This window comes from Loxodonta africana, chromosome 1, assembly GCF_030014295.1.
Source record: "Loxodonta africana isolate mLoxAfr1 chromosome 1, mLoxAfr1.hap2, whole genome shotgun sequence".
NCBI lineage: Eukaryota > Metazoa > Chordata > Mammalia > Proboscidea > Elephantidae > Loxodonta > Loxodonta africana.
Genome location: NC_087342.1, coordinates 225,142,627 through 225,167,769, shown reverse-complemented (window position 1 = coordinate 225,167,769; position 25,143 = coordinate 225,142,627). Strand labels below are relative to the sequence as shown.

Here is a 25,143-nt window from a genome sequence, read left to right as displayed (position 1 = left end):
GGAACTTTACCTGTTTTTTTTTTTTTTTTAAACTAATGACATCAAGAATCAAGTTTTGTGCTGGGTATGAGGGCATTTAACACAGTATGAATTTATAGATGGTGTAGAGCTAAAGCTCTTTTTGGCTAGGTGCCAACGCCTTAGTCCTATGACAGCATTTTCTAAAGTATGATGCCAAGGTTGGTAAAATGAAGAAGAAAAAGATTACAAAAGAAAGTGGTTTCCTCTTCTTCTGACGGAAGGAAGAGGGAGAAAGCGAACGGTCAGACAGTAGAAACAGGCTGGGAGGCAGCTATGGGTAAAGATTCCAGGACGCAGGATAATCCCTTAGGATCGTACAATATCACGATTAGGGATGGCCTGGTCAGGGGAGTGTCTCAAAGTGTGGCTTGGCATTGACCAAAAAAAAAAAAAAAAGCCAAACCTATGCCATCAAGTCCATTCCGACTCAGAGCAACCCTAAAGGACAGAGTAGAACTGCCCCATAGGGTTTCCAAGGAGCGCCTGGTGGATTCAAACTGCCCACCTTTTGGCTGGCAGCAGTAGCTCTTAACCACTATGCCACCAGGGTTTCCAAGTATTGATAAGCGACTGTCATATGTACTTGGTATGACTCTACTTGACTTGTAGATTAAGTTAAAGACCTTGATAATATGTGGAGGCCTTTGTATAGATTTGGCTGTACAGGTTTCGTGAGAATTAAGCTCATCTTTTATATAGTTTACTCCTGATTAAGTCTCAGCATTTCATAATAATGTCTTTAGTCTCTAATTTAAAAACTTACCTCATAGATAGGAATTGAGTACGTGCTAGAACGTACACAGAAATACAAGTCATTCTGAGGTCAACATTATATGAACACATTATTTGTGAAATTATAAGCTATGGTTGTACTGTATCTGTTACGATCCCTAAGCATTCCTATGTGTTAAAAGTGGCACACTACAATTGTCTGTTGCAGTGGACATGATGTAATATTAGTTCATTAATGATCACGCTTAGTCTCTGGCTTTTTACATTGATCTAATGATGCATGGGGCCCTGGAGGTGCAGTGGTTAAGCGTTTGGCTGCTAACCAAAAGGTCGGCAGTTCAAATCCACCAGCCGCTCCTTGGAAACCCTATGGTGCAGTTCTGCTCTGTCCTATAGAGTCACTGTGAGTTGGAATCAACTCAAATGCAATGAGTTTTTGTTTGGTTTAGGGATGCACAGGTTTGAAGTAGAAAATCTGGCTTCAGTATTCTCCAGCATATGAGCTCATTTTATTGACCTTTTTGTAAACTAGATGCTTTCAGATGCAGCCCCTGGAAAACTGAGAATTGTCCATGGAGATGTGTTGACATTTAAGATTGAAAAGGCTTTTCCAGGAAGTCTTAAAAGACAGTGGGAGGATGGTAAGTACCTTCTCACTGGCTTTTCAATTTCCTTTTATAATTGTCGTGATTAAATATTTATGTAAAAAATTATCAGACCAGAATTAAATCGGAAATGAGCATTGTAAATTTTTTCCGCTTTTCTACCTTCTTCCAAAATATGAATTCTAGGTACTTTTTCTTAATTCATATTTTTTTTGCTTAGCTTTTCAAATGTTTTGGGTTCTGTGCAAATAAACTACCATTTTATGATACTGTATAAGTGATGGGGTGAACTGTGAAGTGTCACTTCTTCCAAATAATGAGAAAAGAAAGAAGTGTTTTAATAAACCAAACCACACTTAAGCCTTTTTAAACCTTTTTGTCTGCTGTCTCTCACCCTCAGTGACCAATCAGGGCACTCTTCCTTCATGGACAGTGTTTATTGGGGGCCTGTTAGTGCCAGCCCTTTGGGATACATAGAAGCAGAGGGTGTCTCCTGCCTGTGACACCCTCAGAACCAGTGGAGGCAGTGGTTTGATGCCCGTCATCTGGCTCCCAGCACGTTTCCCGCCCCCACAGCCAGGCTCCCTCAGATCAGTCTGCACTCAGGGTCTCCATCTGCACCAGGTCCTTCTCTCCTCAGCACTCTGCCTGCAGGCTTCTGCCCTGCCCCAGCCAGGCCACCGGCACCGGGGCCTCCTCATTGCCTGTGTCACAGCGTCACCAGCTGGGGTTCTTGGGCATCACCTGACTCTCTTGTCCACTCTCTTCCTGAAGATGTCTCTGCTCTCGTCTTCCCTGGTCTCTGCCCTCTTTGTTTCTTTCACATCGTTGTGAGCATTTTCTAACTATTCTTCACTGGCAGTTATTTTGTCCCCACCTGTTAACATGTAGTTGTTTCTGAGCATTTCCTTTTCAAGTGCCTTCTCCTCTCATGTTGCTTGTTTGTCTGGGTCACTTGACCCCTGGGCTTCCCTTGCCACCTGTGTATTGCTGGCACAGAGCTGTGGTGGTACAGAGTTAAGAGCTTGGCTGCTAACTTAAAGGTCAAAGGTTCGAACTCAGCCAGCAGCTCCATGGAAGAAAGACCTGGCTATCTGCTTAAGATTACTGCCAAGGAAATCCTATGGGGCAGTCCTACTCTGTCACATGGGGTCAGTATGAGTTGCAATCGACTCGACTTCACCCAACAACAACACAGTGCTGACATTCACATCTTTTTATCAAGACCACACCCACTTCTTGGGCATCTGATCCTTGGATGTACTTTCCACTCATCAAGTCCAAAGCAAATTTCCTATTCCCCAAACCAACACTTTTTCATATATTTCTCCTAAGCCAGAAATCCGAGGACTCTCACTGACTGACTAAACACCAGTTAGGTTGAATATTTCTCCTTAATGATTGAAATCTGATAGAAGACACTGCTTTTGAAGAATAAATGAACTGAAAAATACTCAGCCATATCTTTTTATATATTTTTGTTTGTTGCTGCTGATATCCAGTTTGATTTTAGCCTTAACTAAAATTGTATTCAGAATACATTGATGAAATCATTTCACCTTGGTTTCCCCCTTGCCAAACAGATCCACCAAATATCCATATTATTGGAAACCTACCTTTTAGTGTCTCAACTCCACTGATTATCAAGTGGCTTGAAAACGTTTCCTGTCGAGATGGGCCCTTTGCTTATGGCAGAACCCAGATGACTTTGACTTTTCAAAAGGAAGTGGCAGAGGTAAGTTATTTTTCTGGCTATTTTGTCATGTGATCCAATTCCACAACAAAACAATACTGCGTTATTGTCGCAGACTGTGCTCTCTAGTAGTCCATTACACACACAGAAAAAGCCAACAACAACTCAGCCAAGAATGAAACATGCACCGATGACGTCAGAGGCACTGCTGTCCAGGGACGACACGAATGATGTGCTAACAGCCACGAAAGCCGTGCGGTGAGTAGAGGGAAGCCCCAGCCAGAGAACGGACTAGAGGAAGACGATGCTGGCGAGGCGTTAATAAACAGGGATTGAGGTGTCATATGGTAAAACTGGTACTCTGTACTTAATAGGGTGCGGCTAAGGAGTGTGATGATCAGTTTGGAGCTGAGAAGCAGGGGGTTGGGCCTCATTACTCAGTATCTTTTAGACTGTTTTCACTTACGCCCCACCTCAGCTGGGCCTGCTGTACTTGGCACAGCTTTCCTGGCTCACTCTTTAGAAAACAAACCTCCAGGGTGGGCGAGGGCAGGTTTTGAGCTGTGGAGGCTTAGGGAGGGGATCTGCAGACTGTATACTAAAAAAAAAGAAAGTTTTATTCTGGCATATAGAGAGTATGTAATATAAAGCATATGTGCCTTCCTGGGTGGCCCAAATGGCTAAGTGGTCAGCTACAAACCAAAAAGTTGGCAGTTCAAATCCACCCAGAGATGTCTTGGAAGATAGGCCTGGCAACCTGCTTCTGAAAGGCCGCAGCCATGAAAACTGTGTGGAGCGCAGTTCTCCTTTTCAACACGGGGTCGTCGTGAATAGGAATCGACTTGAAGCAACTGGCTTGGTTTAACGTATGTGATGTATGGCCTAGTAAAAAGAACACAAGTGACTTACCACCCAGGTTAATAATTAAATTACCAACATCTCTGACATCCCATATATGCCTCAATCTGATTGTATCTCCTGTTCACCCCCTACTACTAGATAATCAGTACCGTGTCCCACAAGGTCGCTATGAGGCAGGAACGACTCGACAGCAACAGGTTTATTCCCTTGTATAGTTTTATCATGTAGATTTGTATCCATATAATTAATATAGTTTAGTTTTACCCATTTTTGAACTTTATAAAAATATATTCATACAGTATGTGTTTTTATCCTGAATGTGATTTGTAGAATTTGCTCATGTTTCTCATAGCTGTAGTTTATTTATTTACATTGCTATATACGACCCGTTGTTTGAGTATGTCATAATTTATTCATCCAAGTTTATTTACATTACTATATACTACACATTGAGTATGTCATAATTTATTCATCCGTTCTCTTGTTTGGAACCCTGAACTACTTTCAGTTTTTTTGTTATTATGAGCAACACTGTCATGAACATTCTTTTGTTTCTGTCAGGAGGGGCACATGGCAAGATTTCTCTAGATATATACCCAGAATTGGAAATGCTGAATCATAAGGTCTGCGAGTCTTCACCCTTGCTAGATGACGCTAACTTGTTCTCTAAGTCTTCCATCTGTTTATATCCCCAGCAGAGTGTAGGTGACTTCATTTTGCTCCATGTTCTTCCCACTAATTGCTATCACCAGACTTGCACATTTTTATTAATCTGGGGTAATGGTATGTTATTGTGGTTTTACTTTGCCTTTCACTGATTTTTAATGAAACTAATAAGCATCATTTTATGTTTGTTGGCCTTTAGATAACCTCTTTTTTGTGAAATATTTGCCTTTTGCCCTGTTTTCTATTGAGTCGCTTCTCTTTTTCTCATTGATTTGGAGGAGTTCTTACATGTTCTTTATAGAGTCCTTTACTAAATATGGAAACCCTGGTGGCATAGTAGTTAAGCACTATGGCTGCTAACCAAAAGGTCAACTGTTCGAACCCACCAGGCACTCCTTGGAAATTCCATGGGGCAGTTCTACTCTGTCTTATAGGGTCATTACGAGTTGGAATCAACTTGACGGCAACAGGGCTTTTTCTTCTTTTTAACTAAATATGTTGCAAATTTCTTCTTCCACTCTGGCATGGTATTTTAGCCTTTTTCCAGCATCTTTGAAAAGTAGGCTTTCTTAAAGTTAAGGTTATGCTTTTCATGTATTGTTGAAGAAATCCTTTTCTATCCTGAGATCATGAAGGTACTGTTCTTTGTTATCTTCTGGAAGCTTTATTTCTTTCTGTCTCCCTCCTCCCATCTCTCCAGTACTCTGTTCCACAAATTCTGGCTGCCTGAGCTTCCTGGGGAGCCCTGGTGGTACAATGGTTAAGTGCTCGGCTGCTAATTGGAAGGTCAGTAGTTGGAACCCACCAGTGGTTCCACAGAAGAAGAGACTGGGTGACCTGCTTCCATAGAGATTACAGCCAGAAAACTCTTTGGGGTAGTTCTACTGCATAACATGGGGTTGCTATGAGTTGAAAATTGACTCAACCATACACAACAACAACAAGGCCTCCTGGAGCCCCATCACTGTCTCAAGTCAAGGCCTCTGCATTCCCCCTCCCTGTGCTGAGGCCTAGGGATGGCCTCCAGGCAATCAGTTGGGCTTTGGTAAGCTCATTTCTTCTCCCTTCTCTCTGGAATCACAGTCCTGGAGGGTCTGTTGCCCAGTTTAAGAAGCTATAGTTTCATATGTTTTGTTGAGTTTTATAGTTGTTTGTGTACAAAAGCTTTTGATATCAGAATTCCTTTAAGGGTAGACTATATAATTACACTACTGTGATTCTTTAGATCTCTTCCTCACAAATAATGTATCATAAGGATTTCGTTATTTTAGATCCATCCTTTAGGCATGTTCCGTTTTACAGCCATGGTTCTTCAAGAGACATTTGGCAATGTCTGAGGACGTTTTTGGTTGTCACAACTGGGAGATGCTGCTGGCATCCAGTGAGTTGAGGCTAGGGATGCTGCTTAGCGTTCTTCAAAGCACAGGACAGCCCCTGCCCTCCAACAAGTGATACCCGGCATTACCCAGCCCAAAGTGTCAGTGGTGCTAAGGTTGAGAAATTCCACTTTAGTTGGAGCATTTGGACATAAAATCTTTTTCTCAGTAGTCTTAGAATTTTCCCCTACAAAAATGTAGGACTCTTTTTTGTTTATTAGGAACTCTACAATGGCATCACCGTTTCCCACCAGGTTCTTGTCATTTGCTGCTCAAGAATCTGTTATGTTGGTTTGAATTGGGCCCATGCTAGTAGTTTCCTTTGTTGCTTTCTCGACCTTTGGATTTGTCAGTGGATTTTTTTCCTTCGCTGACATGATTATTATGGTGTTTCTGTTCTTACATAACACAGTAGAGATGCAAAATACTATGTTCTCTAATTTTTTCTGGGAAGAGACCAAAGGAACTGGGGCTTAAGGGGTGGAGTAGGATTTTCAGTGACTCAGAATGTCAGTTGTGGGTTTTAATAATAGTGTTGATTCAACTTCAGCATGTGCAATTATTTTTCCTTAACAAAAAAAGCTGTTTTAGTTAAATTTTAGCCTGAATATATTAAGAGTTTATATTGAGTCTGCGATTTATGAAGTAGGTTAGATGTAAAGGTAAGACCAGTCCTCTGATTTTCACATTATGCAAGTGAAAGTTTCAGTGGGACAATATATAGCAACGTTTTCTCGTATACCCTCTTGGCTCTTGGCATACAGATAGTCCTCAACTTACAACGTATTTGAGTCATGACGAACCACAGTTATGACCATCTGGTTTGGTTTTTCGTTTTGCTTTTTTTGGTACAGCTTATGGTTAGTAGGAGCCCTGGTGGCTCAGTAGTTAAGAGCTCAGCTACTAATCAAAAGGTTGACAGTTCGAATCTATTGGCCTTCTCCTTGGAAACCCTATGGGACAGTTCTGCTGTGTTCTGTAGGGTCACTATGAGTCAGAATCAACTCAATGGCAACGGGTTTATGGTTAGTAATATGTACTACATGCAATGTTGAAATATATCTCCAAGTTAATATGTAATGTTTCCAACCCCCAAAGACAAATAAAGATCGGATTTATAAAGATACTAATACTAAAAAGCAAAATAATGAAAACTAAAAAAAAAAAATGAGGTATTTGACTTATATCAGAACCAACTTACAACGGTGTCAAGGCCTACCAGAAAGTGTTTTTTAATGTCTGTTTTGCTTGGCTTTGTGAGTTACGGAACAGACTAAACGAGCTTGGTCCTCTTACTCCTGTTTCTCTGTGACCACAGAATCTAAGTGGAAGAGTTCAGCTCGTATACGTTAAGGGACATAGAGACAGTATAGTTACAGCTCATAAAATAGAATCAGACTGCACAATAAATGAGCCCTTAACAGATAATCTCTTCTCACCTCTTTTTTATAGACGACAAAACTGAGGCTCACAGTGGCTGAATGTCTCCGAGAGGTCATGCAGCTAGTTAAAGGAAAAACTGGACTTGAACATAGGTTTTATGTTTTCTGCTAAAACCATGATGTTCAAGTTCTTGTTGTTCCTGGACCTGTGGTCTCTGCTTTCTGGGTCCAGCAACAGCCTCTCTCTCCTTCCCTCTCCAGGGACCCTTCTGTTTGTGGGTTAGATCCTTAGCAGGGAGGGGACCACTGCACCATGAATTACATTATTCTCATTGTCCCTGGTCCTTGACAGTGCAGCTTCTCAAATGCAACCTCCATTTTTGTACTTGTACTTAAAATTATTTTCAATGAATAAGGAAAAGAAAAATAACACTGTCCTTGAGAATTCTGTTTCTCTCATACTCAGTCAGAATGCTTTAAAAAAGCTCAAGGGTCAGAGGTTTCCTTTTACTAAAAAATTAACTGGTTTGGTTTCCTGACCTTTTGCTGTTTAAGTCATCTATCTTGAGCTGGGTTTTGAATTTTCATAGCTTTACCAATAATATACCCATCACAGAAAAAGCAATACGAGCTCGAATGGGTGATAGACCATTTAACTCTTATGCCAGCTTTTAATGAAGTCTTTTGCAGAGCTTTTTGGTCTGTGCCTTAAATTTTTCCTTAATAAGATAGGGCCAAGTATGCATGCTACTTTCTTTTATGTTAAAACATGTGATTCACGTGTTTTCATCTCCAGAGTTGGGTGTGTTTGCTACAAAGACTGGATAATGGGTCAAGTTAATGGTCCAGGATGGTGGTCCCCTAAGAGTGCTGGATGCATCCCGCTCTAAGTGAAATACATTTCATCTCTGTGTCTTTATATCAAATTACTTAAAACCCGTGCCTTACAGATTTGCTTTCTGGGTGAAATGATATTTTAAATTCTTTTGAATTCATCAGTGGAAATGCACTTTTTTCAAACCTAAAGTAAAATATTAAATGCAGATACCTATGAAGAGGAGCAAAACCCAGAATAAAACCTAATTTCAAGATGTGGGCCTTGGTTTTGGTTTATTTTCAAATTTTGCTACTAAGTCTATGCTAGATTTTAGTTATAGGAAACCTGCTTCGAGTTGTGCCAGGTGCATGTTTAAAAAGATTTATAATGGACTTTGGAATTCTATGCTAGTGGTAAAACTAACCTTTTTTTTTTCTGGAGGAAGAACAAAAAAATGTTTGGTCATTTGATCCATAATCTTATTGTTTAACTTAAATTGATACTTCTGTTATTTGCTTTCTGTTTCTGATACTTGCTTGAGAATATGTACATTTCTTGTTTTTTCATTTTAGTAAGAGAAGGTTTTTGCCTTACATGCTGTAGCAACTCATCACCTTCCCAGTAATCTCAGCCATCCAAATACAGACAAAAAACCAAACCCGTTGCCTTCGTGTCGTTTCCCACTCATAAATACAGACAAAAGCAGGTAGTTTTTTTGTTTGTTTGTTTTAATGGCGGGGGATGAGGGTGGGTATGGCTGCTCAGCAGCAAAATGGATGCCACCAGATCTGCAGCTTTACACACAGGTCGTCTCCTCAGCCTCTCACACGGAACCTATTTAATTTCACTTAAGGCAAAGTTCTAATAAGCCAGATGACATGGTTTTCATGTCCACAGCAGGTTAGAAGCAGTAGTGTAAAAGGGGCGATTAGAGGTCAGTACCAGGCAGTGAAGCAGTAAACACAACTCCGCAAGCACTGCGTCTTTGGCTGCTTTGAGGGGCGCCCCCCACCCCGTCCTATCCCCAACCCCAGGTGACTATTGCAGTAATCACTGATATTTGTAGTGTTGACCCTGACTTGTTAGGAAGAGGTTTACAGAGTCCAGTGAGCCCAACAAGTGCAGAGATGGAGGCAGGATACATTCTAGAAAGATAGGTATGTCTTTATCTTTTTACCCATACCTTAGCTTTGCCTAATCTTAACATGTTGTCATATTTTTCCTTAGTCTGTTTAAAGAATATTATAGGTGTATTTGGAGCCCTCTTCTATCTTTCTTTCCCTCCTATGAGTTGTATTATTTGAAAAATGATATCCAGCACATTTTGTGGTTATTGTTCATTCGGGATGCTCTTCTGCGAATCTTATAATATGTTCTATTCATAAGTTTATCTTTTAACCACCTCCTTTGCCATGAGACCAGAAGAACTGGATGGTGCCCGAGTACCATTACTGAACTTTTGATCAAAGATTCTGTAGCAGAATCCTTGATCAAAAGGGGGAAAATGTTGCACAGAGTTTTAAAATCTAATGGACTCCAGACTTCCTGGAGCCGTCAAATCTGGGCGATCCCCTGAAACTGTTGCTCTGTGATATTCAAACCTTAACCCAAAAATATTCCCAAAGTCTTCTTAAAACCAAACAACATTTCAGCTTAACTAGTAAAAAAATACCTGCCTTGAGCATTATGCTCTTTGAAGAACTATCTATATGGGATCAGAGTGACAACAGCAACTCGAAAGATTAGATAGGAACCTTAGGGGGCAGTGAATTTATGTTATAGGGGAGGGAGGAACAACTCAGAAAAGGAGGGTGAGAATGGCTGCACAGCTCAAAGACTGTTATCATATCACTAAACGGTACATGCATAAACTGTTGAATTCATGTACATTTTACTGTGTGTATTCTCAACAACGACAAACTAAATAAAACTAAAAAAAAAGTATCTTTTGATTACTGATATGTAGGAGTTTCTTTTTTTTTATTCTGAACATTCTTCCTTTGCCAGATACATGAGTTTCAGATACCTTCTGTCCGTTTATGACTTATCTTTGTAGTGCTTTTATTATACAGAAGTTTTAAATTTTAATAGAGAAAAATGTATCAGTCTTGTCTATTATGCCATGTGCTTTTGGGTCTTTTAAGGAATTTTCCACGTTTTTTTTTTTGTGGACCTGGGGAGAGTTTCATAGATTTTTACTTCTAAAAATTTAAAAGTTTGCTGAAAATCTTACATCTTTAATTCACTTAGATTTATTTTTAGTTAAATGGTGTGAGGTTCTGACACACTGGCAGCAACAGTGGGCTCAAACATAGCAACAATGGTGAGGATGTTGCAGGACCAGGCAGTATTCCATTGTGTTGTGCATAGGGTCGCTGTGAGTCAGAACCAACCCAACAGCACCTAACAGCACAGCCTAACAACATGACTCACAGTGACTCTGTAGGACAAAGTAGACTGCCCCCATAGGGTTTCCTAGGCTTAAATCATTATGGGAGCAGATCACCAGGTCTTTTCTACTGCTGATCGGCTGGTAGGTTTGAACTGCCGTCCTCTCAGTCAGCAGCCAACCACTTAACCATTGCCCCACCAGGGCTCCTATGGTATGAGAGAGGAACCTACTTTTTTCTCATTTGTTGTTGTTAGGTGCCATTGAGTCAACTCTGACTCATAGCGACCCTATGTACAACAGAACAAAACACTGCCAGGTCCGGCATCATCTTCACCATCATTATGTTTGAGCCCATTGTTGCAGTCATTGTGTCAGTCCCTCTCGTTGAGGGTCTTCCTCTTTTTTGATGACCCATCGCTTTATCAAGCATGATGTCCTTCAGGGACTGGTCCCTCCTAACAACGTGTCCAAAATATGTGAGACGTAGTCTCGCCATCCTTGCTTGCAAGGAGCATACTGGTTGTACTTCTTCCAAGACAGATTTGTTCGTTCTTCTGGCAGTCCACGGTATATTCAGTATTCTTTGGCAACACCACAATTCAGAGGCGTCAGTTCTTTGGTCTTCCTTATTCACTGTCCAGCTTTCACATGTATATGGGGCAATTGAAAACACCATGGCCTGGGTCAGTGTTTTCTTTGCATTTTAAGACTTTAAAAAGACCTTTTGCAACAGATTTGCCCAGTGCAATGCGTCATTTGATTTTTTCACTCTTGCTTCCGTGGCCATTGATTGTGGATCCAAGTAAAATGAAATCTTTGACAACTTCAGTCCTTTCTCCATTTATCATGATGTTGCTTATTGGTCCAATTGTAAGGATGTTTTTCCCATTTAGGTACCTAATTATACCATGACCACTTATTGAATGAATGGTCCATCATTTTCCCATGAGCAGTTGCTACATCACATTTGCCATGTATCATATTCTATATGTGCTTGGGCCTAAGGCTTCTGCCTATTGGTCTGTTTGTCCAGTAACAATACTATACTGACTTAATTTTGATATGTGGTAGGATAAGTTGAAGGAGCCTGGTGGTGCAATGGTTAACCTCTTGGCTGCCAACCAAAAGGTGGGCAGTTCGAACCCACTAGCTGCTTCACGGGAGAAAGAGTAGCAATCTGATTCTATAAAGATTATAACCTAGGAAACCCTATGGGGTAGTCCTACTCTGTCCTATAGGGTCACTATGAGTTATAATAGACTCAGTAGCAGTGGGTAGGGTAAGTTCCCCGCCTCCCTGCAACATTGTTGGTTTTTTTTTCAGAAGTGACCTGCCTATTCATGACCATTTGCTTTTCCGTATAAAATTTATCACCAGCCCCTCAGGCTTTTTTTTTTTTTTTTAATCCTGTTGAAATTTTTATTGAAATTGCCTTGCATTTGTGAATTAATTTGGATGTTACTGATTTTAAAATAAGAGATATTTGGATGTTTAAAAGAATAAATTCCTAGTTTTTTGTAAAAATTAGTTGTCAAGAACAAGTATTTCTCCAAGAGTTCTGAATATTCAAGGCTTTATTACATCTAACTAAAAAGATTAACCATCAATAATGTTCATTCATATATTGGGGGTGATTGAGAAAATTAAATATTTAAACATCTTTAGCTCTTCATCATGCTTGCTAATTTTTTCATTTATCAAATGTTTATTGAGTACTTGTTTCATGGGGAAACCCAGGCGGCATAGTGGTTAAATGCTACAGCTGCTAACCAAAGGGTCGGCAGTTCGAATCCACCAGGCACTCCTTGGAAACTCTCTCCTGTAGCGTCGCTATGAGTTGGAATCCACTCGATGGCAATGGGCCTGTTTCATGCAAGGCCTTCTGCTACAGAGTATACCAGGGCTTTGGAAATCCCCAACAGCCAGTGAGGGAAGTCCGCAGAGCTGATATTTTCAGTGCATTATATATGGTATAATTCACACTTTGTAATTGTACCTCAGTTGATGTTGGAGGAAAATGTTCCCCATGGCGGCTCCCTGGCATGTGGAAGATAGCCTATGCTTTTCAAATTTGCCTCAAAAAATCCACCCAGCTTTCACAGATAATGGAATGTTGGCTCCATTCCATGTGGTCCGGCTGGATGAGCTACTTGCTGAAACCCCTTGTTGTTCTTCCCTAGAGACTTACAGCCAGCACGGGAAGCAAACAGCGTAGTCGGCTGTCCGTCATGGCCCAGTACCTCTGCAGCGTTGACCACGTCTTTACAATTCCAGGTCAAGCGTTCATCCCCAAACCAGAGGTGAGATTTGCTTTTTGGTTTTAATATACCAAAATTAGGTTTTTAATTGTAATCTTTATTTCCTTAAGTATGCCTCTTAGGAACTTATCTGTAGGATCAAATCTTTACTTATATGCATACCATACCCTAACACTTTCTTTACCTCTCCTGACTATGAACCATACAAAATGGCAGCGTGAATAGTTCTTGTTCTAATTTTTCCCCCTTTGATGGAGTGTCCAAGTATCTGTTTATGTTTGTTGTCCTGGCAGTACTGTTATTTTTATTATCCCCTTTTCTTCTTCAAAGTGTCCCAGAATGGAAGACAAGTTATACCCTTGGGAAAAGAAATCAGTTTTCTTGTGTGTGATTTCTGATAGAGAAGTCTAACTAAAGTTACGTCAAACAGTATTTATTTATCTTGAATTTTTCCCCCCACTTTTTTGAGAGACCATGTTTTGGCATTGTTACATACCTGCTGCTGTCAAGTCGATTCCAACTCATAGCAACCCTATAGGACAGAGTAGAACTGTCCCGTAGGATTTCCAAGGAGCGCCTGGTGGATTCGAACTGCCAACATTTTGGTTAGCAGCCTAAGCTCTTAACCACTACGCCACCAGGGCTTCCAGGGTTTGACACTGTTATTTGTGATAAATCATGTGTGGAAAAATATTAACATAGCCTTTGACTATTAGATGCTAATTACCAAAGAGTAAGTGCTGATTACAGAAAGTTTCTCTGCTAGAAATAAAAAAGCAGTGTCCGTTTTAGTGAAACTACTGCTCGGTGAGTCACCGTAAAACATGAATTATAAAAACTCATTCATTTCTCCATTAAACGTATACGAGCACCTACTGTCTGAAAAGCCCAGGGCTAGGGGCACAGAGATACAGAAATTTTGAGGAATAGAAATTTCTCATTGGTTGATAGAACTCTCAAATATAAAGAGTTTGCAGGGTTTCTCTTACATCATTTGACCTTCATTTAAAAAAAAAAAAGTAGATAGTGTGAAATATTTATATTGAATTGTGCCAGAAAATACGCACAGCACTTTCATTCTTTTTTTCTTTTTCAGTGAGTCTGTTGTCATTTTTTGTCCATCTTGTGTGAGCTTAAGTTAGATATGATTCAGTAGCACTTTCTTGGCAATGACAGTGTAAAAGGTGGAGCCGAGAACACCACTTAGATGAAGTAGAAGAGAATTGACTATTTGCAATTAAAATAATTCAAGTGGTGTATAGGCTACATAGTGGTTTATAGATTTAGAATGAGGGGCCCTGATCAATACTGTCGGAGCTGCATGTGTATCTTGAAGCATGGTCCGGGCTGCCTCTGTGTTCTTTGCTGCCACCTTGCCACTTTCTTGGCCACAGTTTCAGGTGAGTGCAGGCATTCAGTCCATCCTCCACTTGTACGACAGGCTCGGTTCTCAGCTTTTTCTCAATCAAGCCCAGGGAACACACTATCAAGTCCCACTTCCTTTCAGCATCTCAAGGTTTCGGAGACCTAGAAAATGACTTCTAAGACAACGAGATCCTAGACATTTGATGGCTGGAAATAGCTTCTATGGCATCATCTAATTTAGCACACTTGTACTTCCAGGGACTTTCCGTCTTAGAGTGGATGTTCACTGTCATGAAGAAAACCAAGTGGCCACGTAGCATTCCTTCTTGTAACGTATGTGTGGGCATATGACATTTTGAATAGTGTAAGCCCTAGTTATATCAGAAACACGATCTTTACTTATAGGCTTTTATAATCATGGCTGTTGCCACGAATCAGAATCAACTTGATGGCAACAGGTTTTTGTGTTTGTTTTCATTACCATCATACAGTCTCCAGGCTATCTAAATTGTACTAAGGCTTTCTTAGGGTGGATGTTAGAATATTTTTAGTGGGAAGTTTCTCATTTAGTTGTCTAGTTGAGAGTACTTGATGGTGCTTAGAGATTATTTTTTTAGAGGTTATTATCAACTTTATCTTTTATTTAAGGGAAGGTATAGTGGAAACCCTGGTGGCGTAGTGCTTAAGTGTTAAGACTGCTAACCAAAGGGTTGGCAGTTTGAATCCGCCACTCGCTCCTTAGAAACTCTATGGGGCAGTTCTGCTCTGTCCTTTAGGGTCGCTATAAGTCGGAATTGACTTGATGGCACTGGGGTTTTTTTGGACACATAGTTAATTAAAATTTTTTTTCCTCAGGGATTAAGTCTTCAAGAAAATATTTATTTTGAAAAAAGCTAGCTATGCCTTTGATTCTCGTTTTATTCATTCAGGGATATTTGTTTTTTGGCAAATTAAACTTACTTTTAACAGTTTTCTCTGCATACTTTTCACCACATTGTAAATAACACCTGCTTAAGTGCAGTTGGTGTCTTTGTATATAGGACAGCAGTTAAGGAGGAGAGAGTGTGTTATGACTAAGGCAAACAGTAAACCAAATGATTAAATTTCAGCTGTAAAGGAATTTTGCTTTTCTCTGCTGCTCTGAAGTATTTTTACCGTATTCAAGCAGATTAGGAATACTCTGAGGGAAGCTAGAAATATTTGATTGATAGTTATACTGAGCAAAGGTTTTGAAAATCATTTTCTTTAGTAGGGATGGGGGAAGTTTTTACAGGGTGCTACAATAACACTACAAGGCTGTCCCTCCAGCTGAATCCTTCTGAGCACAAGAGAACATCACAGACACAGATACCCACAACACAAAGTCAGCTATGCTGAGGGCTGAAATAGAAGTCTCGGCAGATTGCCCCAGGAATTGAGAGAGGGAGATTGCTTTTCTATAGATGAGCAGAAGGAATTTACTAAAATTCAAAACTCCCAAGAATAAGATATGGAGAGTTTCTTTTGTGATTAAGAAGGTCTTATTTATAACCATTTTCAGAGTTTTCTTGCTAGAATCTGTAGTCACTTCATTCTAACTCAAAAAGAAAGACCAGACTTGCTGGCCTGACAGAGACTGGAGAAACCCTGAGAGTATGGCCCCCGGACACCCTTTCACCTCGGTAATAAGGTCACTCCTGAGGTTCACCTTTCAGCCAAAGACTGAGCAGGCCCACAGAACAAAAGAAGACTAAAGGGGCGTACCAGCCCTGGGGCAGGGACTGGAAGGCGCAGGAGGGAATAGGACAGCTGGTCATAGGGAACCCAGGGTTGAGAAGGGAAAGTGTTGACATGTCATGCACTTGTTAACTAGTGTCATAGAACAATGTGTGTACTATTTGATGAGAAACTAGTTTGTCCTGTAAACCTTCATCTAAAGTACAATTAAAAAAAATATATATGTAAAAAAAAGAAGAAAACAATATGCAGTCCCTTCTGTTGATGGGTCATTTGATAAACTCACTTATTCAAGCTTTATCAGCAGAAGCCTTCCCTCCATGGAGCTGTTATAATCCTGTTCTGACTCAGAACTAGATTCTTGCCGAATTCTTCACTCCCATTAATTTCTGTAGTTCAGTCCCCAAACTTGGAACCCAAAATTCTTTTCTATCTACAGAAAAGACAAGGAGCCCTGGTGGCTCAGTGGTTAAAGTGCTCGGCTGCTAACCAAAAGATTGGCAGTTACAGCCTCTCGGTTTCTTAAATTTTGTGTTTTCATTTCGCTGTTAATAAAATGATTTCACCAATTATACGACAGAAGACCTCTTTTGCAGTGCAAATTCATAATGAAAAAATGTTTCCATGAGGGAGGAAACTTTCATTTCTTATGTTTCTCAAGCTGGCATGTGTAGGCCCCTGAAAATCCACATATTTCTTGGGCTCCAGAATTAATTTTTTTTTCCCAGCTAGTCTGCACATTACTCAAGTTTGAGAAATCGTGAGCTTCTTAGATTTAAAAAAAACCAACCCACTGCCATCGAGTCAATTTAGACTCATAGTGACCCTATAGGACAGAGTAGAATTGCCCGTAGGGTTTCTAAGGCTGTAAATCTTTACGGAAGCAGACTGCCACATCTTTCTCCCTTGGTGTGGCTGGTGGGTTCGAACCACCAACTTTACAGTGAGCAGCCGAGTGCATAACCACTGTACCACCAGGGCTCCTTAGATATTCCCTCGAAATTGTTTTATCTTTTATAACTGGTAGCCGTGGGTGCCTTAAGCTAACATCCCTCCCAAGGAACAGACACGTTTTCAGTCTGACTACCATCCTGTACTCTGACCAAGTAGAAGAAATTACTGAGGTAGAATGTGAGAATTGTAACAGGAGATTTGTGTTGTGTTTTGTGTTTGTAATCCACAAGACTTAACTTATACTGCCAGAGCAAGCATGCTTGGTGAAAAAAGCATGGGCTGTGAAGTTAAGCCAGACCTATTGGAATTGCAGCATTCCTGGTGATGAAAACTCCATCAGATTACTAAGCCACGGTTTTAACACAGCCCAGATTCGGGCAGCGATTCCACCTTTGAAGGATTGTCATGAGGAGTAGAAATAATCTATGTGAAGTGTCTAACATGAGTGTCTGGCACACGGAGGCAGTCAGCGAAAGGTGGTTGTTATTATGAGTAAAACCCAACCCAACCCAACCTATAACCATCGAGTTGATTCTGATTCATAGTGACCATATAGAACAGAATAGAACTGCCCCATAGGGCTTCCAGGGAGCACCTGATAGATTCAAACTGCCAACCTTTTGGTTAGCAGCTGTAGCTCTTAACCACTACGTCACCAGGATTTCCATTATTATGATTACAGACAAATATTTATGGACCGAGTTGTTACATCCTGACATAGTAGTATGGGTTGTAACTTCTGAGACATACACAGTTAACATCTAATTTTGTCTACTTAGAAGTATGGTGTATGGGACAATTTATTTCCAAACATGGTACTGATTTAAAGCATACATAGCGTCAGTAAAATTTTAGGTAAATGATGACACGCACCCATGGTGCATTATTAAGAAAAGCTGGGTGCTTGAGACAGCCACATCTAACGTTTGAGGTACAGGAGCCCCACTTGTCTACAGCTTCTGTCTGAAGTGTTCTTGAGCTTATGGCACAGGGTCCACATCCCAAACAGCCATTTCTCAGGCCTTTGTATTTTTTGAAACTTGATATTGAGGATGCTATTTCTGTTGTATGGAAAACCTGGTGGTATAGTGGTTAAGAGCTTCGGCTCCTAACCAAAAGGGCAGCAGTTCAAATCCACCACACGTTCCTTGGAAACCCTATGGGGCAGTTCTACCCTGTCCTATAGGGTCGCTATGAGTCAGAATTGACTCGACAGCAATGGGTTTTGTTTTTTTTTTTTTTTCTGTTGTATACCACCCTACCTAGTTGCCATGACTCATAGTGACCCTATAGGACAGAGCAGAACTACCCCATAGGGTTTCCAACGGGGTGGTTCGTGGATTCGAACTGCTAGTCTTAACCACTGTGCCACCAGGGCTCCACTGTATACTACCTTGTATTTGAGGATTCTTGGGACAGAGGTCAGAAGACTAATCTTTTCCTGTGTAACGAATATTCTTCTGTGCTAGGCAGGGTTTCCTAGAATAATATTGGGAAGGATTTTGGGGAAAGTGGTTGATTAGGGGGTGCTCTCAGGAGAAGGGGAGTGAGGGAGGCAGAATAGAGCAGGAGAGGAAAGCTGAGCAGGGTGTAATTCCACCTGGAGACTGGCTCGGCCTGGTTCCATGGGGAAGTTGAGGGAGAGAAAAGGGGAGCTCCGGAGCACATATGGCCCCACAGAGCAGTCCTACCTCAAGGCAGGGGGCTGGCCTGCTGTAGTCAGTCCTGTGTGTCAGTCTGTGGCTGCTGGCTGCCTTCTGGAGAGCGGTGGGGCACAACCTCACAGTAAGGCAGCTCCAGGTGTATGAGCCAAGGCAGCTCCAGGCCTGGGAGCTGAGGCAGCTTCAGGTCTGTGAGTGGAGAAAATTCCAGGTATGTGGGCCATTAGCACCCAACACAGCAGCTGGGGGCTGGCTACATTGGCTCAGTGGGAGGAGCTTGGTCAGGACACTGCCAGCATCTACCGTAGGTTCCTACCGGTACACTAGACTATAACGTACCTTGTGTGGTCTTCTCTGCCTTGGTTGCTTGGAAGTTCTGAACTCAGTACCATAGGATATTAGCATCCTACAGCCAAGATTATTTAAGAGCATTTTTTTTTCTCTTCTTTGTAACGTTAGCCTTTCACCTTTATCACTGATTTGATACTCATTATACCTGCAATTTTATTGTCAGTTGCCTCAAATTCTTCTTGAAGTGAATGAGCCTAAAATGAAAATATGTAAAGTAAAACCCATAATTGAGAAGTACCGGAGTCACCTGCCTTGAAAATCAGGGTAAAATAAGTGTTAAAGAGAGACAAGAGTATTTCCTCTTACAGTCTAATACTAGCTATCCTTACCATAACTGCTCAAGAATAAAATAAATAGTATAAATCCAGAGAAGGAAGAAACAAAATTTCATTTTTGCAGATGACACTTTTATATATGTATACCCAAACCAAAAAACCCACTACCATCGAGTCAATTCCAACTCATAGCAAACACGTAGGGTTTCCAAGATTATAAATCTCTATGGAAGCACACTGCCACATCTTTCTCCTGCAGAGCTGCTTGTGGTTTTGAACGGCCAACTTTTTGGTTAGCAGTTGAGCACCTTAACCACTGTACCACCAGGCTCCTTATATATGGATAAAGGGCCATGAAACAAAAAGTTGTTGGAGGTAATGAAGAGGTATACAAGAAAATAAAAATAAACCAAACCTGTTGCTGTCGAGTCAATTCTGACTCACGCTAACGTAGTGTAGCTAAAAATATAGGGATATATAACAACCGTAATGAAGAAAATGTTAAATGCATGTCCAAAGCTGAACTTATTTCTGTCTCCCCCAGGCCTGTTCTTCTCTATGTATTCAATCTACTTATTAATGGCATCTTCATCTGCCAAGTCATTCAAGCCTAAACCTAGAGGTCATCTTAAGCCCCTTACCTTTACTGTAGAGCTAGTCACTAGTAACCAACTTCAGGCACCACCTACATTTCTCTCAAATCCATCCCATTCTTAACACCTTCTCCTGTCTTAATTAAAGTCTTCATCATTTTTACCAGAATTACCAAATGATATATTCCATGATGTAGTAATTCTGGCAGAAATTGCATTGGGCAAATCTGCTGCCAAAGACCTCTTTAAAGTGTTAAAAAGTAAAGAAGTCACTGGTGCGCCTGACTCAAGCCATGGTGTTTTTAATCACCTTGTGTGCATGTGAAAGCTGGGCAATGAATAAGGAAGACGGAAGAAGAATTAATGCCTTTGAGTTATGGTGTTGGCAAAGAATATTGAATACACCATGGACTGCCAAAAGAACGAACAAATCTGTCTTGGAAGAAGTACAGCCAGAATGCTCCTTAGAGGCAAGGGTGGTGAGAGATTGATTCACAAACTTTGAACATGTTATCAGGAGGGAGCAGTCCTTGGAGAAGGACATCATGTTTGGTAAAGGGACATCAAAAAAGAGGAATATCTTCAATGAAATGGATTGACACAGTGGCTGCAGCGATGGGCTCAAGCATAACAGCAAGCATGAGGATGGCGCGAGGCTAGGCAGCGTTTCGTTCTGTTGTACGTAGGGTCACTGTGAGTCAGAACTGACGCAACAGCACCTACAACAACATATTCTATGATAAATACTGTGTGTGTGTGTGTGTGTGTGGATGTCCTTTTGATTTTCGTTTTGGTAATTTTTTAATCAAAGAAAAATGAATGTTTAAGTATATTCAGGTAGATCAGACCATGGTTACTTAACCTCAGCACTATTGACACCTTTGTAGGGCCTGTCCTGTGCATTGTAGGATATTTAGCAGCATCCATGGCCTCTACCCACTAAATGCCAGTAGCATCCCACACCCCCAGTCATGACAACCAAAAATGTCACCAGACATTGTCCCCAATTGCAGTCCCCTGGGTTAGACTACGAACCGTTAGACAGCATTCATTACACATTTACCACGTGCCAGCTGCTTTGTGTGTATTACCTCATTCAGTCCTCCCAGCAGCTATGAATAGGTGCTGTTTTTATCCTCGTTTTCACATTAGCAAGGCTTAGAGAGATTAAGTAATGTATGTCTGGTTTCACAGTGACCAGAAGTGGATTGCCCAACAGGCGAGGTAAGCGTGGTGCTTACTTTGCTTAGCAGATCACCCGTAGTAAACAGTTCCACAGTTTCTCACCACATCAAAGTCTCTGCTTCGAGGTATGGCTGCCATCTGTCTCTCTCCCATCCCCACAGCACCTTCCTACAGAATCAAAGCTTCTTCTCAAATTTTCAACCCCTGACAGGGATGGATGGCACAGTAAGCAAGGTAAGCACAGGCTTACTTGTGCCTACTTAGGAACCTATAATGAACAGTTTCCTACAGCTGACCTGGTAAGCAAGATATACACTGGATAATCCACCCATGACAGTGACCCAGGCCAGGACTGGCACCCAGGTGGATTGACTGTGAAGCCAAGTGTCCTCAGGTTGAATCCTACCTGACTGGCTGTGTGACCTGGGCAAGTTAGGTAACTTACTTACCCTGTCTCTGCCTCAGTTCCCTGTAAGCACCCAAGAACAGTACTCACCTCCTAGTATTGTTATGACCTTTAAATGAGGCTGTACGTGCAAAGGATGGCAATCAGGACCAGTATCATCATAAGCACTTACAGTGACAAGTCATTGAGAATACAACGATGAAAATGAGACTGTTCCCCAGTCCAGCTGAAGACCGTATAAACCAATAATTTTGTTAAATAGAGAGTTCTCTTCGGGGAGGCAGGGTTGAGCTCACAAAAGAGGTGCCGTTTTAGCCCTGAGGGTCTCTGAGGGATGCATAGGAGCTTGAGCAGGCAGGGGGGTGGGCCTGGGAGGATTAGGGTGGAGGAATGCAATGGGGTGAATCATGCTGTTTCCGGTCTGGATAGCATTATGCCATTATTTTATAGGAAACAGCTGCTTTCCTGAGAATTTAAAACATTCCTGTATCCATTAGGAAGAAAATATTCTAGCATTAAATAAAAATTATTTTTTGTTTTCTAGAATACTGTCCTCTGCACATGTAATGTGAACTTTAAATATAGGACTATTGGCTACATAGACTGCATATAATATAAGTCCCGTCACACTAAGAGAGTGAGAGAACCTTATAGATGGCAAAGCAGCCCTATCGCATCAGCGTTATTTTCATCAGAGTTCATTTTAGTGAGACATTTGTTTAGGAAAAAATATTGTGGCCACTCAAAAAGAATTCATACTTTGACCAATCATGTAAATGTCCATTTAACTGATCCCCTTCCTGGCTTCCATATGTGATAATAACATTCCATTTCAGCTTTTCCCATTAATAGCTAATGGCATTGTTGCAGAAGAGAATGCTATTTACCAAGTGAAATAGGTATGAAATATTTGGATCTCAACTCTCTGTACACAAATGAAAATGATTTACCCACATAAAACATATTTGTCCCACTTCCAGAGTTGATTAATTTACAAAGCACTGTTCTTTTTTTATTTTCCCCCTTTGCCATTATGTTGCGAACAGTGACTGAGCTTGAATTAGTAAATATTAGACACAAAAGCGTGCAATGTTTCCTTTGCACCTTAAAAAGCTGATGTTTATTTTCTTGTTAAAATATTTAAGCTACATATTTTAAGATAATTTAACTTACATTTTTCAAAGCACCCTTTATACTTTTAAAAAGATTTTTACCTCCATTATTAACTAAATGAAGCAGTTCATCTGTAAGAGAACAACAATGTCCTTGTTAACTTGAATCAAATTTGAGAAAAAAAATGACAAAGGTAAACTTTGCTATCCAGATGAATGGGAGATTAAATGAAATGGGGAGAAACCCAAAATATTGTAGAAGAAATGAGCTTAGTCTGCAGAATCCTTTTGCTAGAAGCAGAAGAGGGGCTTCTTGGGCATCTTCAGACAAACAAACTTGTATTATCGTCGCTTAACTGTACTTCATGCTTTCAGAGCCCTAGAGAATGTAGTTTATGTTTGGTTTGGTTTTCCTTAGCTGTGGTAGCATTTGCCCATTTCTTTTCCATTTCTACCTAATCTTTGTTTGAATGTAGTATTGTTGGTGCTTACAAATGTGTGTGCTTACAAATCATTTTTTAAGATGAGAGACAGGCAGGTTATAGTAGGTGAGGACTTGGGGTGGATGGTTTTGGCAACATCTGAGTGGGGCGGACAGCTCTTCTGTCCCTAATGTACTCTCATACAACGTGGCCTTAAACAAAACCAGTTACTACGGTATTATGGAATGAATTGTGTCCCCCAAAATATGTGTCAGCTTGGCTGGGCCATAGTTCTCAGTAGCTTGGCAGCCATGTACTGATATAATCATCTGCCTAATGTAATTGACTTCCATTTTGTGGTGTTGTATAATTATCCTCCATTTTATGTGTTGTGAATCCTAAACCTCTATATGTCACCAAGCCAGGATTAATGTGGGGTTTGTCTTGAGTCAAGTCACTGCCTTACTCAAGTCACACCCATGCTTGAGTCAGACCTCTTATCTTACAAGAGATAAAAGGAGAGAGAAGCAAGAAGAGAGGAGAGGGACCTCTCTACCATGAAGAAAGAAGTGATGGGAGCAGAGCATGTCCTTTGGACCCAGGGTCTCTGCACTGAGAACCTCCTAGAACCAGGGGAAGGTTGTTGCCAAGACACACAGAGATCTCCAAGGAACACCAGGCCCACAGATGTTGAAAAGAGACAAGGACCTTCCTCCAGAGCCAACAGAGAGGGAAAGCCTTACCCTAGAGCTGGTACCCTGAATTTGGACTTCTAGCCTCCTAAGCTGTGAGATGATAAATTTCTGTTTGTTAAAGCCACCTACTTGTGGTATTTCTGTTATAGCAGCACTAGATGACCAAGACATACAGTGTTTGCCAACCCGAGAGCAAAAGCAAATGCTGTTCTTGATGAACACCAGAGCAAGGTACTTTAGACACTTGGCAGTTTAGTCCTCTTACAAAGTCCAGTTAAGTACCAATTTGGAAGATGCGTTAATAGATTATCTTAAAAAGAAAAAAAAAAAAGGCTGGTAATTATTACTAATACAAAGTCTGTTTCAATTATAAACCTTTAAGGTAAACAAAACTTGAAAACGGTAATGGAAAAATAAAGAAATTTTAAGACAGATATAGTTATAATTGTACATGATAGTTTTGTTGGCATTTTAAACTACTTTGTGGTTTTTAAAGTATTTTACACACTGTAGAGAGAGTTAAGCATAGTTTTCATTTGTTTGTTTTTCATCTACAATAAAATAAAAAATCAGAGCGGGCACCCCAAGTCTTCATTGAATAAAATAAAAAATCAGAGCCGGCACCCCAAGTCTTCATTCAGTATAGTTACCTACACATAATCCTTCAGGCTATATGCTGAATTAGTCTCTAGCTGTGGCGGGGAGATACTGCTCTGCTGCTGGGGTGGGTAGCGCCAAGCTTGTGGGCTGTTTTGTACACAGGAAGTGCAGAAAATCATGCCGGAGATACACAGCAGCACTGCCGAAATGAAGCCCACATAGACCGCCCCTCCTGGCTCGTGTTTGTTGCTCTCAGGCACCGTGGGGTCCACGAAGTCCGCAATGATCTCCTTGGTGTACCACACGGTGGGTATCAGGCCAGAGATCCCCGCAGACAGGAAGCAGATGCCGCCAGCAAGAGAAGCGCGACTTTTGGTTTTTATGTCTCCTCCTAAGCGAGTGCATGTCATCCCTACTGTGGAAGTGCAGATCCCCAAAGCCGACAGGATGCACGCCAGCACCATGGTGGCCCGGGCCGCTTGCACATGGCTCGGGAGGGTCAGGATGGAGTACTTGAGGGTGCAGCTGAACATGCCGGTGCTGTACCACGTGCAGTCCATCCACAGCCCCTGTAGCTGCACGGTGGCCGTGATGATGCTGGAGCCCCTGTCCACGTGCATCTTCCAGTTGGGCAGCAGAGTGGCAGTGAGTACCCCAGAGACCCCGGATAAGGCCATGCCGAAAGCAAAGAGCTGGAGTCCTGCCGAGGCCATGGTGTGGCCCCAGAAAATTCTGGTGCTTACTTATGATGGCTCCCGGTCAGAATGCAGTGCAGATCAAAGTGACAAAGGCTGGGGAAAGAAGGCAGAATCAGGGTTGAGGGAAAGAAAGAATGAGTGCGCCCAGAGACTTCCAGGAGCTGTAGGAGCCAAGAGCACGGGCTGTCACAGTGAGCCAGGGCCCTGCAGGCTGGGAGCACAGCCCCGCCAGGCGCTCAGACCCCAGGCCCTGTGCTCCTGGGGGATCGTGGACGGACCTTGCTTGACCCGGTGCAAAGAAGAGAGC

General features: G+C 41.4%; 2 protein-coding genes across 3 annotated transcripts in view; one reads left to right on the top strand and one right to left on the bottom strand.

Annotated features, from left to right (window-relative positions):
- Window positions 1-25,143, top strand: part of TFB1M (transcription factor B1, mitochondrial) — a 64,746-nt gene that overhangs the window by 17,785 nt on the left and 21,818 nt on the right. The window contains exons 3-5 of one of the 2 annotated variants that reach the window (XM_003404263.4): window positions 1,286-1,394; window positions 2,942-3,093; window positions 12,726-12,845. In XM_003404263.4, coding sequence (XP_003404311.1) covers window positions 1,286-1,394; window positions 2,942-3,093; window positions 12,726-12,845 — 381 coding nt within the window. The remainder of the gene's footprint in view (window positions 1-1,285; window positions 1,395-2,941; window positions 3,094-12,725; window positions 12,846-25,143) is intronic. The other variant, XM_023545745.2, reaches the window with a different exon arrangement.
- Window positions 23,929-24,886, bottom strand: CLDN20 (claudin 20). The gene has a single exon (XM_064292601.1). It carries the CDS (start codon window positions 24,849-24,851, stop codon window positions 24,189-24,191), a length of 663 nt encoding a protein of 220 aa, XP_064148671.1. The 5' UTR covers window positions 24,852-24,886; the 3' UTR covers window positions 23,929-24,188.